A 15,328-nucleotide genomic window follows, 5' to 3' on the forward strand; every position below is an offset into this window, starting at 1 on the left:
GTTTCATCAGCTGAAATCAAAAGTTCCCTGAAATTTTACATGTGCACAAAAATCGTATTTCTCTCAAATTTTGGGCACAAATTTGTTTACATCCCTGTTAGTGAGCATTTATACTTTGCCAAGTAATCCATCCGCCTGACAGGTGTGGCTTATGAAGAAGCTGATTAAACAGCATGACAAACAACATTACATAGGTGCACCTTGTGCACCTAGAAGCACAAGAATTTCGCTACACTCGCATTAACATCTGTTAGCCATGTGTATGTGACAAATACACTTGATTTGATTTGATTTGTGCTGGGGACAATAAAAGGCCACTCTAAAATGTGCAGTTTTGTCACACAACACAATCCCACAGATGTCTCAAGTTTTGAGGGAGTGTGCAATTGGCATGCTGACTGCAGGAATGTCCACCAGAGCTGTTGCTAGAAAATTTAATGTTAATGTATCTACCATAAGCCACCTCCAACGTCATTTTAGAGAATTTGGCAGTACTTCCAACCGGCCTCACAACCATAGACCACATGTATGGCGTTGTGTGGGTGAGCAGTTTGCTGATGACAATGATGTGAACAGAGTGCCCTATGATGGCGGTGGGGTTATGGCATGGGCAGGCATAAGCTACGGACAACGAACAAAATTGCATTTTATCAATGGCAATTTTAATGCTCAGTGATACCGTGACGAGATCCTGATGCCATTCATCCACCACCATCACCACCTCATGTTACAGCACAGTTCTTCCATGGCCTGCATACTCACCCGACATGACTCCCATTGAGCATGTTTGGGATGCTCTGGATCGACGTGCACAACAGCATGTTCCAGTTCCCGCCAATATCCAGCAACTTCCCACAGCCATTGAAGAGGCATGGGACAACATTCCACAGACCACAATCAACAGCCTGATCAACTCTATGCAAAGGATGCAAAGGTGTCGCGCTGTATGAGGCAACAGATGCATTTGTATTCCCAGTCATGTGAAATCCATAGATTAGGGATTAATGAATTTATTTCAATTGACAGATTTGGCCAAAGATCTGTCCAGAGGGATCGTTGAGAAGCTGGCTGCTTGTGTCAACATCGTCCCCAAAATCTTTTAAATGTACATTTTTGTTCATTATATATAGTCTAAAGTCTCTGATAGCAACCTTTCTGATAGCATCCTCACATGATCGAATGAGCTGCACCAGCTAGACCCATCTCCTTTCCCCTCCCACCCTTCCCTTTTACTTCCACTCCCTCCCCTTTACTGCTCAGCCCGTCAGCACATCCCCCCCCTAGGGTCTCCCTAATTACCCCCCCCCCCCCCCCCCTTGTCCAGCGAGAGGACTAAATAAATTTGACAACACATTTTCACTTTCCTTCTCAGTGAGTGGGTTTAGGCATTACATCAGGGTCTGTCTGGAATGGGAAGGCTGACCGATAATTCATGCGCTGTCCATCTCCTTCTAGTTGTATTCTAATGGACTGCTTCAGCCAGGGCTCAGGGACTGCTCTGAATGCCTCAGATCCGCAGGTCACAACTATTCTAAGCAGCGGTCTGGATAAATAGCCTATGCAGCTGTCCCTCCCGAGACGAGGCTTTACATGTCAATATAGAGACAACACCACTTATGGAGCATTAACAACAGTTGAGATATCGATACAAATGAGTTTTCGCTGCAATGTGGATATACACAAACATTACATTACATGACATTTAAGTCATTTAGCAGACGCTCTTATCCAGAGCGACTTACAAATTGGTGCATTCACCTTATGACATCCAGTAGAACAGTCACTTTACAATAGTGCATCTAAATCTTAAAGGGGGGGGGGGTGAGAAGGATTACTTATCCTATCCTAGGTATTCAATGTCATAGTAAAATGTGTCCAGACACACTGACATAAAAAAGTGTCAAATGTTTTGGATGTTTTTCATAAATTTCCCAATCACTCAAAAGCAGAAAGTGACACACAAATATAAAATCATGAACAATAAATTACTTTGACTATAGACAAAAAAATAAAAAATACCAAACTACCATCAAAGCTGAGAGAATATAATAATAAAAAATCACTTTTATTTTCTTCCATCAACCTCGACTTCACTGTTGAGTGAAGCCCAATGTGGCGCCAGACCAACTGTCAACCACCCAGGGAACAAAGCCTGTGCTGCTATGATGCTTATGATCCACAACTCCCAAATCCAAAAAGGTGACTATGTGTCCCTCTCCTCTGTGACTGGTGGCCTGTCATGTCTATTTGACATTCCAGCGGTGGTGTGGGCATGGGAGCACTGGACAGTAACAGACAATGACACTAGTCACCCCTGTCTGTCTAGGCAGGGGAAGGACTGACATCACAATGATTGATGGATGCTACTCATTTATAGATCCCTACACTGAACATTTGGGCTATTTAGCACATTTTAAAAAAAAGAATTGACCACCAGCACCACCTCCCTGCTCATTCCTCTCTCCCCAGAACATCCACAGCCCAGCCCTCTCTGACGGCAGAGTGAGGGGTACATGATGATAGCTGGGTCTGATTTAGGGGTGTCATGGAGCTAAAGACATGAGCTGACACTGTGGTTCTCACTTTCTCGATCAGTCTCTCCACCCTAAACGTTTGAATTCATTGAACAGCAATTGTGGAAGATCTTATTATGCTCATTTAGATTTTGTATACAGGTTCATGCTTTTAACACATTTGTAAGTTGACAATACTTTATATGCCCATGCACTGTATGATTCATAGAGCACTGAGAGCATACCAATATTAGTGTGTTAAAGGAGAGGATAAATGAATTCCTGAGGCAAATCTCTATATACCCAACAATACCAGGATCTGTCTCAGTCTTTCAACAAGAGAGAACAGAAAACAGACTCAGTTTTAAGCAAAAAATGTGAGAACATCACCCTGGTAAATGTTCTTGTCAGGCATCTAAAGAAAGAAAAGGTAAACGGATATGTACATTTCAAAAGTGGTAGAAGTGTTCATTTCAGGTCCGTCTCTAAGGAGTGGAGAAGACTGCAGCAGCATATGGTAAAAGGAATGGCATGACATTATCGCTTGCTACATGTTAGCATTCAGAATACTCCAGGTACATATTTGCCAGCTCTCATTTAGCAGCAAGAAGAATAAAGAGTTAAAGGCAGGAATTGAGCAATCTTCAGTTAAACATGGATATTCCACTGGAAATAACAATTGATTCAAATATATAATAAATATATACAGTGCCTTCAGAAAGTATTCATACCCCAATTTTTTTTCAACAAATTGCACCAATCCACACACAATACCCCATAATGAAAAAGTGACAACATATTTGTAGAAATCTGGGCAATTGTTTTGAAAATGTAATATCTAATTTATAATTATTCACACCCCTGAGTCAATACTTTGTAGAAGCACCTTTGGCAGTGATTACAGCTGTGAGTCTTTCTGGCTACGTCTCTAAAACCTTTCCACACCTAGATTGGGAAACATTTGCCCACTATTCTTTACAAAATTCTTCAAGCTCTGTCAAATGTGTTGTTGATCATTGCTAGACACCTATTTTCAGGTCTTGCCATATATTTCTAAGTAGTGTTAAGTCAAAACTGTAACTCGGCCACTCAGGAACACTCACTGTCTTCTTGGTAAGCAACTTTCTTTTAGGATTTTGCCTGTGCTTTGCTACATTCCATTAATGTTTTTATCCTGAAAAATTCCCCAGTCCCCACTCTGAACCACCCATCCCGGATCCGGTATAATTGTCATCAGCAACGCTGAATAGCATAGCGCCACAGTCAAATAATATTACTAGAAAATATTCATATTCATGAAATCACAAGTGCAATATTGCAAAACACAGCTTTGCCTTTTGTTAATCCACCTGTCCTCTCAGATTTTGAAATGATGCTTTACAGCGAAAGCAATACAAGCATTTGTGTAAGTTTATCGATCGCTCGACAAAACAATAAGTACACTTAGCATCAGGTAACTTGGTCATGAAAATCAGAAAAGCAATCAAATTAATCGTTTACCTTTGATGATCTTCAGATGTTTTCACTCATGAGACTCCCAGTTAGACAACAAATGTTCCTTTTGTTCCATAAAGATATTTTTTATATCCAAATACCTTCGTTAGTTTGGTGCGTTATGCCCAGGAATCCACCGGAAAGAGCGGCCACGACAACGCAGACACAAATTCCAAATTATATCCATAATGTCCACAGACAAATGTCAAAGGGTTTTTATAATCAATCCTCAGGGTGTTTTTCAAATATCTATTCGATAATATCAACCGGGACAATTGGCTTTTCACTAGGACCGGGAGTAACAATGGCCGCCTTTCTCTTTTGCGCACAACTCACTCTGAGAGCCCCTACCTATCCACTTACGCAATGTGGTCGTTCACGCTCATTCTTCAAAATAAAAGCCTGAAACTATGTCTAAAGGCTGTTGACACCTTAGGGAAGCCATGGAAAAGGGAATGTGGTTGATATCCCTTTAAATGGGCAATAGGGATGCATAACAACAGAGAGGTTTCAAAAACAGGGGCACTTCCTGATTGGATTTTCCTCAGGTTTTAGCCTGCAATATCAGTTCTGTTTAACTCATAGACAAACTCACAAACACTCTAAAGTTTTGGAAACTTTAGAGTGTTTTCTTTCCTAATCTGTCAATTATATGCATATTCTAGCATCTGGTCCTGAGAAATAGGCCGTTTACTTTGGGAACGTTATTTTTCCAAACATAAAAACAGTGCCCCCTAGCTTCAAGAGGTTAATACACATAACATGATGCAGCCACCACTATGCTTGAAAATATGGAGAGTGGTACTCAGTAATGTGTTGTATTGGATTTGCCCAAAAATAACACTTTGTATTCAGGACACATTTTTTAAAGTATTACTTTAGTACCTTGTTACAAACAGGATGCATGTTTTGGATCTTTTAATTTTTACTCTGTCAATTAGGTTAGTATTTTGGAGTAAATACAATGTAGTTAATCCATCCTCAGGTATTTCCTATCACTGCCATTAAACTCTGTAACTGTTTTAAAGTTACAATTGGCCACAAGGTGAAATCTCTGAGAGGTTTCTTTTCTCTCCGGCAACTGAGTTAGAAAGGACACCTATATCTTTGTAGTGACTGGGTGTATTGATACACCATCCAAAGTGTAATTAATAACAATTGAATGTCTGCTATATGTTTTACCCATATACCAATAGGTGCCCTTCTTTGTGAGGCATTGGACAATCTCTCTGCTCGACTGAGGGACCTTACAGATAATTGTATGTATTGGAACACAGAGGCAATCATAAAAAAACATGTTAAAACCCTATTATTGCACACAGAGTGAATGCATGCACCTTTTTATGTGACTTGTTAAGCACTTTTTTTACCCCTGAATTTACTTAGGCTTGCCATAACAAAGGGGTTGAACACATTGACTAATGGTATTTTCAATTGAATTTAATTGTAAAAAGTTTGAAAAACATAATTTCATTTCAATTTCAACATTATAGGGCATTGTGTGTAGGTCAGTGAAAAGAAAATCTCAATTTAACCAATTTAAAATGTAGGCTCACAGAACAACATTTGGAAAAAGTGGTGTGAATATTTTCTGAAGGCACTGTATATAAATACAATTTAGCAGACATTTAGCAGACTTACACGCATGCATACATTGGATTTGGACTTTTCTGCAATTTGGAAGAAGCACATCAAACTATATAATGTGTATGAAGTGTGTAGCCAAATTACATTGGTCTGGAATAAAAAGACAAGATTATTTATCCTACCTATAATATATTTTAATGATCTTATTTTAAACCCAAAAAACATACAGTAAGTGTTTTTTTTACCTTGTTTTTTTTTCAGAAGAGAAGGCATTTGTAGAGTTGCAAGTGTGAACAAGCATGTCGTTATTTAGCAACATTTCACTGATTGCTTCCTGGAATAATTGTGCAGAGACCACACTGTTTAATTCATGTCATGGCACTTTTAACATGGTAGTAATCAGCTGCTGAGAGACAAAGGCCTCCAGTAGTTGTCAAAAACAACCATTTCACTGAATTAACATACGTCCTCAGTTCTACTGCAATTTATGGAACATGACAATCAACAAATCATTAGTTTTATGTTGTGGGTTTTAGCCCTGTCTCCGCCTTAACCCTTTATTACAATTCTGGTCATTAAAACGGTTTCTGCCTTTTTTAAATCAATTATTTTTTAAGAGATACCATATTGGTATGTTATAAGTCCTGGGGTTTAGAAAAAGGTCTGTTTTGCTAAGAAGGGATTTCATGTTCAATACAGTTGCTGAGAGCGAAAGAAGGCAAATATGCAGTTTAACCAAAGCAAAGCAAACCAAATCAGAGTGACATGCATCTTAGTCTTGTCAGGATGGAAGTGAGTATTTTAAACCTAAAGAGAATCAAACCAAATCAGAGTGACATGCATCTTAGTCTTGTCAGGATGGAAGTGAGTATTTTAAACCTAAAGAGAATCGAACCAAATCAAAACGAAAGTTTTCTAAAGTGGTCTAAGACAGAGATAATATAAATATTTGAATAGAGGGAGAGAATGAACAACAGAAGAGGAAGAGAGGGAGGAGATCACATTGCTTTGGTCAGATAATCAGTGTGGATTATCTGAGCGTTGCCAGCAACAGGGAAGCACTTACCCTTAAATCCAGCTACGAGATAGATAGCGGGGTAAGAAGGAACAAACCAGAGAGACATAAAGACAGAGAGCAGACACGGAGACCTGACCTACAGCAGCTGGGCTCGACCAGGGACACACAAAAAGCACGAGTGTGAGAGTGAGAGTGAGAGAAAGTGGGGGAAATAGCTCATAACACTGTTAAACAACTGGCATAATAGGACACAGGGGAAGAGGGAGGGCTAAACTAAAGAGATGAATATTGACATAAGGTGAAATGAATAGATACAGATAGAGAGTGAGAGATAATGAGAGATAATGAGAGATAATGTGATATGGAATAGGAGAGAGACACAGCGTTGATGAAAACAAAAGACATATTTAGTGACGATAGATAGATAGAGATTAATGAAACAAAATGAAAGGAGAGGTGAGGAGAGGCGTTCTTTCTTCTCCAGATGGATGTAGACACTTCGCTGTAGTTGCTTGGGGTTACATAATATACACTGTTACACACACATTCCTATAGAATAAATATATACCATAACAGTGCGTATTGTCCATTTTAAAATACACACTTGTGTGGAGAGAAATAAATACAACAAAAGAGGTTACCTCAAAAAGGAGTCCAATAAATTCCGTATCTTGATAGATATTGAATTTGATTAGACATAACAGAATTGCACATTGGGCGGTCGTTTCCTGGGTACTGTAGCTGAAACAGTACCCAGTGTTGTGGGCCTCGTGGGCACAACATGGGTGGCACTTACAGAACTGGGAGATGGGTGCGTCTAGCTGAGGTGCGGAGCCTGCTCTGTTGTTGAGTTTCTGGACCTGGGTGGGGGGGATTGGCTTGTGGGACTGGCCCGTGGCCCGGTACATAGCCTGGACCCACAGGATGCGGTCCTGCTCGTCATCACTGGCAAAGATCACAGTGTCACCTTCCTTTACTGCATTGAAGAAGGTCCTCCCACCGTCAAGACCTAAGGAATTATTACAGTTAGCAGTGTTAGTGTTAGTGTTTGTAGGGCTAGTGCTACAGGTAGATACCAGCACATATATACAAAAGTATGTGGACACCCCGTAAAATTAGTGGATCCGGCTATTTCAGCCACACCCATTGCTGACAGGTGTATAGATCAAGCACACGGCCATGCAATCTCCATAGACAAACAATGGCCTTACTGAAGAGCTCAGTGACTTTCAACGTGGCTGTCAGTTCAAGTCAGTCAAGTCAGTTTGTAAAATGTTTGCCCTGCTAGAACTGCCCCGGTCAACTGTAAGTGCTGTTATTGTGAAGTGGAAACATCTAGGAGCAACAATGGCTCAGCCATGAAGTGGTAAGCCACACAAGCCCACAGAGTGCTGTCCTCGGTTGCAACACTCACTACCGAGTTCCAAACTGCCTCTGGAAGCAACGTCAACACAAGAACTGTTCGTCGGGAACTTCGTGAAATGGGTTTCCATAGCCAAGTAGCCGCACACAAGCCTAAGATTACCATTCGCAATGCAAAGGTGGAAACGCATTCCCTGGAGTGATGAATTACGCTTCACCATCTGGCAGTACGATGGACGAATCTGGGTTTGGCAGATGCCAGGAGAACGCTACCTTCCCCAATACATAGTGCCAACTGTAAAGTTTGCTGGAGGAATAATGGTCTGGGGCTGTTTTTCATGCTTCGGGCTAGGCCCCTTAGTTCCAGTGAAGGGATATTTTAATGCTACAGCATTCCATGACATTCTAGAGACGATCCTGTGCATCCTACTTTGTGGCAACAATTTGGGGAAGGCCCTTTCATGTTTCAGCATGACAATGCCCCAGTTCACAAAGCAAGATCCATTCAGAAATGTTTTTTTGAGATCGGTGTGGAATAACTTTTCTGGCCTGCACAGAGCCCTGACCTCCACCCCATCAAATACCTTTGGGATGAATTGGAAAGCCGACAGCGAGCTATGCCTAATCACCCAACATCAGAGCCGACCTCACTAATGCTTGTGGCTGAATGGAAGCAAGTAATACAAGTGGTGTATTACTGTACCTGGCTGAGGGTCGGTGTGTGTGTGGTGTGTTACTGTACCTGGCTGAGGGTCGGTGTGTGTGTGGTGTGTTACTGTACCTGGCTGAGGGTCGGTGTGTGTGTGGTGTGTTACTGTACCTGGCTGAGGGTCGGTGTGTGTGTGGTGTGTTACTGTACCTGGCTGAGGGTCGGTGTGTGTGTGGTGTGTTACTGTACCTGGCTGAGGGTCGGTGTGTGTGTGGTGTGTTACTGTACCTGGCTGAGGGTCGGTGCGTGTGTGTGTGGTGTATTACTCTACCTGGCTGAGGGATGGTGTGTGCGTGTCTGGTGTGTTACTGTACCTGGCTGAGGGTTGGTGTGTGTGTGGTGTATTACTGTACCTGGCAGAGCGTTGGTGTGCGTGTGTGGTGTATTACTGTACCTGGTTGAGGGTCGGTGTGTGTGGTGTGTTACTGTACCTGGCTGAGGGTCGGTGTGTGTGTGTGTGTGTAGTGTGTGTAGTGTATTACTATACCTGGCAGAGGGTTGGTGTGCGTGTGTGGTGTGTTACTGTACCTGGCCGAGGGTCAGTGTGTGTGTGGTGTGTTACTGTACCTGGCTGAGGGTCGGTGTGTGTGTGTGTGTAGTGTATTACTGTACCTGGCAGAGGGTTGGTGTGCGTGTGTGGTGTGTAACTGTACCTGGCAGAGGGTCGGTGTGCGTGTGTGGTGTATTACTGTACCTGGTTGAGGGTCGGTGTGTGTGTGTGGTGTATTACTGTACCTGGCAGAGGGTTGGTGTGTGTGTGTGGTGTATTACTGTACCTGGCCGAGGGTCGGTGTGCGTGTGTGGTGTATTACTGTACCTGGTTGAGGGTCGGTGTGTGTGTGTGTGTGTAGTGTATTACTGTACCTGGCAGAGGGTTGGTGTGTGTGTGTGGTGTGTTACTGTACCTGGCCGAGGGTCGGTGTGTGTGTGTGTGGTGGGTTACTGTACCTGGCCGAGGGTCGGTGTGTGTGTGTGTGTGGTGTGTTACTGCACCTTGCTGAGGGTCGGTGTGTGTGTGTGTGGTGTGTTACTGTACCTGGCTGAGGGTCAGTGTGTGTGTGGTGTGTTACTGTACCTGGCCGAGGGTTGGTGTGTGTGTGTGGTGTGTTACTGTACCTGGCTGAGGGTCGGTGTGTGTGGTGATTTACCGTACCTGGCTGAAGGTCGGTGTGTGTCTGTGTGTGTGGTGTATTACTGTACCTGGCTGAGGGTCGGTGTGTGTGTGGTGTATTACTGTACCTGGCTGAGGGTCGGTGTAGTCTACAGTGTAGCCGTCCAGTTGAAGCAGCTCCACAGGCTCTGCCTTCTTCTCTCTGTAGCTGCACATGGCAAAGGTGTACTGGCTCACCTGCATCACAGAGGAAGGAACAGAGGGCTAATTATTTACTGTACACTTTATCTCATGGTGCTATTCCAGCTGCTATTTACCTGGTATTTCTCAAGGTAACGCATATTGATACGGGTACTGGGACTTAAGACGAAAATGACATAACATTGGTAAACTGCCTAGTAATTACTATGTAACTACCATTTTAGTATACCAAGTAAATAACAGACTGAAAGAAAGCATTCATCTTATCAGTTCTACTTACCACTGTAACCTTGACCTCAAATATAACGTCATGTTCCCTAACCCAGGCCTTGGACACCTTGTTTGTGATAATCAACCGGCAGAGACGGTCACACAAGGGTTAATGAGCCAATCACCAGGCATAGATGGTGACCAGATGCTGGTCAAGATAGGCATATGGGAAAACAATCTGTGTGTGTGTGTGTGTGTGTGTGTGTGTGTGTGTGTGTGTGTGTGTGTGTGTGTGTGTGTGTGTGTGTGTGTGTGTGTGTGTGTGTGTGTGTGTGTGTGTGTGTGTGTGTGTGTGTGTGTGTGTGTGTGTGTGTGTGTGTGTGTGTGTTTGTGTGTGTGTGTGTGTGCGTGTGTGTGCGTGTGTGTGTGTGTTTGTGTGTGTGCATGCAATAGTGAGAGAATGGAAATGACAGCTGTGTTGCCCACTCTTGAACCTCTAGTCAGTAATGTGTGTGTGAGTGTGTGTGAGTATACTGGGATAATCACATTATAATTAGATGAATGAAGTGGTCGAACCAGGGGAGGGGGGGGGGCTGGTAAAAGTAACTTATGTTGATGAGAGAGAGTATGTGTGTGCTTGAGTTTGAGTGTGTATCTATCCCGCACTGATACAGTGATAAGCAGGCTTATTCTGTTACTGACAAGGACAGACACACAGAGAGAGAGAGAGAGAGAGAGACAGAGAGAGAGAGAGAGAGGTGGGAGAGGATCAGAGAGCGAGGGTGGGCAGTCAGGGTGCTGTTGCCGGCGCCGTTGCCAGGGCGGGGTTGTGGCCCTGACTCTGTCACTCAGCGAGGACAGACGAGTGCGGTAGTGACACCCTGTCACAAGAGATAGGAGCCCGACTGCTAGGTGCCAGTCATGCCAAGGCAACCCAAGGATCTCAGCCAATACCACGCTATTGTCACCTCTGCTGCAAGTGGCAGCTCTCACTGGCTGCAGCCTGCATCTGTGTGACAACAGAGATTCACTGTCAGGGCTCTGATGAGGCCCCCGGTGGAACTCGCTGGGCCGCCGGTGCCACTACCCAGGTCCACGGTGCCCCCTGCCTTCGGGACTTCCCTGGGGCACATCAGAACTCCCCATCTCCTTCCGACTCTCTCGCCTGCCTCTCTCTCAACCCACTTCAGCCTCACATCCCTCTGCCTGCTAAAGTTTAGACCTGTCAGGGCCAGGCGAGACAAACACACAGACAGAGACAGAGCAGGACTGTATGGGGCTTAAGGCTGGCTGACCTGCTGTCAAACTGATGGTTAAAGGATTCTAAATTACTTTGCTCCCTGATTACCCTACATGCTTTGCTCTTTTAAATAACCTTGTTATTGTTGAGAGCAGTGGTGTAAAGTACTAAAGTAAAAATACATTCAAGTACAACTTGAGTAGTTTTTTGGGGTATATGTACATTACTTTACTATTTATATTTATGACAACTTTTACTTTTACTTCATTACATTCCTTAAGAAAATTATGTACTTTTTACACCATACATTTTCCCTGACACCCAAAAGTACATTTTGAATGCTTAGCAGGACTGGAATATGGTCTAATTCACACCCTTATCAAGATAGCATCCCTGGTTATCCCTACTGCCTCTGATCTGGCGGTGTCACGCATGACCTTAGTATTCTTTGTTTTCTTTATTATTTTGGTTAGGTCAGGTTGTGACATGGGTGATGTATGTGTTTTTGTTCCTGTCTAGGGGTTTTGTATGTCTACGGGTGTTAACTAGTCTAGGTGTTATGTATGTCTATGGTTGCCTAGATTGCTTCTCAATTAGAGGCAGCTGTTTATCGTTGTCTCTGATTGGGAACCATATTTAGGCAGCCATATTCCTTGGGTATTTTGTGGGTTATTGTCTATGGCTAGTTGCCTGTGTATACACTTGTTTATATATAACTTCATGTTTGTTTTGTCGTTTTGTAAAGTTTGTTTAAGTGTTCTTTGTTTCATTAAAAAGAAGAATGTATTCAAATCACGCTGTGCCTTGGTCTCCTCCATTCAACGAACGTGACAGGCAGACTCACTGAACACATGCTTCGTTTGTAAATTATGTCTGAGTGTTGGAGCGTGTCCCTGGCAATCCGTAAAAAAACAAAACATGGTTTGCTTAATAAGGAATTTAAAATTATTTATACTTTCACCTTTGCTTTTGCTACATAAGTATATTTTAGCAATTACATTTACTTTTTAGAATGATGTATATTTATAACCAAATACTTTTAGACTTTTACTCAAGTAGGATTTTACTGGGTGACGTTCACCTTTACTGATTTATTTTCTATTAATTAAGGTGTCTTTACTTTTACTCAAGTATGACAATTGCATACTTTTTCCATCACTGGTTGAGTCTATAAATTGGATTGTGTGATGGGGTGGGGCTGGGGAACAGAGATCAATGTCGTTGTTTGCCAGTATATCACTGAGGAAACTCTTGAACATGATAGACCCCCCCAGTTGTCATACGGAAATGCTTAAGACTTCACTCCAAAGCCAGCACATATCAGCAGAGAGAGAGAGAGAGAGAGAGAGAGAGAGAGAGAGAGAGAGAGAGAGAGAGAGAGAGAGAGAGAGAGAGAGAGAGAGAGAGAGAGAGAGAGAAAGATAGTGAGTGAACAGAGAAGAGAATAGAAAGCAATGAGTAAGAGAAGGGGGAGAGAGAAAGAAGGATAGTGTGGTAGGGTGCAGAGTGAGAGAGTGGCTGCTTCTGGCTGTCTTCGAGGCCAGCCTCCAGACTGCTGAATAATTACACTTCACATTGCATCATAAACATGTGGTTTATGGCTCCAATCTGTTCTGTTGAGCAGTGACCTGTCAGGGCATTCAACTAGCCAGATACCACTACAGGCAGGATGAACTCTATTTGAGCGGGGTGAGGGTAGGAGGGGGCTGGCGAGAGCTTGGTTTGGAGAGCAAGTTGCTTAATTGTGATCCCTCGACTCAATTAAGACAAAACACAGTTTCACAGGTTTAGAGTGGCATTTTCGCCACTTGTGATGGGACTCGGTTCAGCTGAGGTCGATGCCTTTGATACCGACGCGTCCCACTTTCTCTGGGTATGAACGGAGAAAGGGGACTTACTTTATCACACAGGCATAGTGAGAGGGTTACATGGCATGAGCCGTCACGATAGCCATCTCATGGGATGTTCAACCCCTGACTCTTGTTTTCTCTGACACACGTAACGTGTTTACAGGGTGTGTAATGACAGCTTTACACCTGTAGAATTCTGTTTACGTGTACCTGACGTGTTGTTGGTGTGTCGCTGCCATGGGTGGTGCCAGCGTCCATCACCTAGCACTGTAAACGATCTACTCACTCCATGTAATTAACAACTCATGAATAATTCAACAGGAAAAAAATCCTCTGACAAAGAAATAAATACCCCCCAGTGTAAACTGTGCTATTTATGAGTATCATGGCAAATGTCAGTCAAATTAAATTCAGAAAGTGTGTGTGTGTGTCACATTTAGCATATAACGGATGTGAGTTTGCGTTTTGTTATTTCAGAGAAGGAGGGGTTGAACATCACAGAGTGCTGTTGGTGAATCACAAAAATGTCTATTGAACATATCTCCTCAACCAGCTGAAGTTGCACACTGTTGTCTTTTCATAGGCTATGAATCAACATGTACAGTTTGTACTACTCCACTGCTGAATTTCGTATTTTCAGGCAACACCAAGAAACAAAGGGAACATACTATATTGATGGTAAAGCGAACTAAATGTATTTGCCCTTCATTTTGAAAATATAATAATTTTGCCAATTCTGAAGAACAATACATTTGAGTCCATCATAACACCAATAGAGTATTGGATGTCTTGAATACTTACACGCGACTTAACATAACCAAAACAGAAGAGACAAGAAAAAGTAAAAGATTTACAAATGAAATTATACACAAACATAAAAGCTTTTGGTCTCTCTAAGAAACAGACTTGCACATGACACACACGCACACACACACACACACACACACACACACACACACACACACACACACACACACGCGCACACACGCACACGCACACGCACACGCACACGCACACACACACACACACACACACACACACACACACACACACACACACACACACACACACACACACACACACACACACAGTATGTACAGCTGGGAGCGAGCGAGACGCACATTCCTTGGGCTCTTGTAGCTGCGAGTGCTAGGCCAGCCAGCGTATACTCTGGTTTGTCAATCGCCTGTCAACTCCTCGCTCTGAGACATATCCTCCCAAACACAGAGGAGAAAGCGTGCTTCTCCAAATGAGGCCAGACAGAAAATGGCTGCTACAGCTACAAAAGCTCCTGACAAGAACTGGCTTAGACCTTCAGCACCCCAGTCAACTAGAGGAAGACACGTACCAAAGCATGACAGATCAAAAACATAACATCTTACTTATTGGATTAGTGCTGACCATGGTTCTTTAGTGGTCTTTTGTTCTTACCTGCACCAAGACAAAGAATCTCTTCTTCCATCTCTTCCACACATTTTTACCAATAGCCCATAGGTACCTAAGTAAACAAAGCAATGGTTTAGTAATACGTTGTGTGGTCTATGGTGGGTGGCCTTTCTGCAGAGGCTGCTTTACAATATTAAACCTTGTGTTGCATCATTATTTCATAAAGAGGTGGCATGCTGAAAAAGCATATACATTTTTCCTTTTACGTTATAATGAGCAATATACACAACACCTTCAATGAATGGCAATTGGTGAACAATAGCAGAGATGCATGTGTTACAGTACAAGGTCTCTGCTGACCTCTTATGGTAAAACGTTGTTACTGCTACCTTTTACTGTGAAAAGGGTTTAGAGCCAGAACGACCCATTTTCTGTTTGTGAAAGGTTAAACTGCTTTTTGATATGAACTTCATTCAGAGCAGTACATGGTTCGGGGATGGGAGTGACATCTAGAACTCCAGCTCCAGTATGAGCCAGTGGACATCCCTACATGTGGGTATGAAGACTGTACTCTGGTTTGTTGAGTGCTATCGTTAGATTTACATTGTAGTCATTTAGCAGACATTCTTATCCAGAGTGACGTACAG

At 42.9% G+C, this 15,328-nt stretch overlaps 1 protein-coding gene across 7 annotated transcripts in view; it reads right to left on the reverse strand.

Annotated features, from left to right (window-relative positions):
* Nucleotides 1–15,328, reverse strand: part of LOC124031418 (calcium-dependent secretion activator 1) — a 219,398-nt gene that overhangs the window by 70,175 nt on the left and 133,895 nt on the right. For all 7 annotated transcript variants that reach the window (XM_046342634.1, XM_046342633.1, XM_046342636.1 and 4 more), the window contains exons 9-11: nucleotides 14,727–14,793; nucleotides 9,923–10,031; nucleotides 7,409–7,621 (exon numbers count right to left, since the gene is read on the reverse strand). In XM_046342634.1, coding sequence (XP_046198590.1) covers nucleotides 7,409–7,621; nucleotides 9,923–10,031; nucleotides 14,727–14,793 — 389 coding nt within the window. The remainder of the gene's footprint in view (nucleotides 1–7,408; nucleotides 7,622–9,922; nucleotides 10,032–14,726; nucleotides 14,794–15,328) is intronic.

The sequence above is a fragment of the Oncorhynchus gorbuscha genome, linkage group LG03 (genome assembly GCF_021184085.1).
Source record: "Oncorhynchus gorbuscha isolate QuinsamMale2020 ecotype Even-year linkage group LG03, OgorEven_v1.0, whole genome shotgun sequence".
Taxonomy (NCBI): Eukaryota; Metazoa; Chordata; class Actinopteri; order Salmoniformes; family Salmonidae; genus Oncorhynchus; species Oncorhynchus gorbuscha.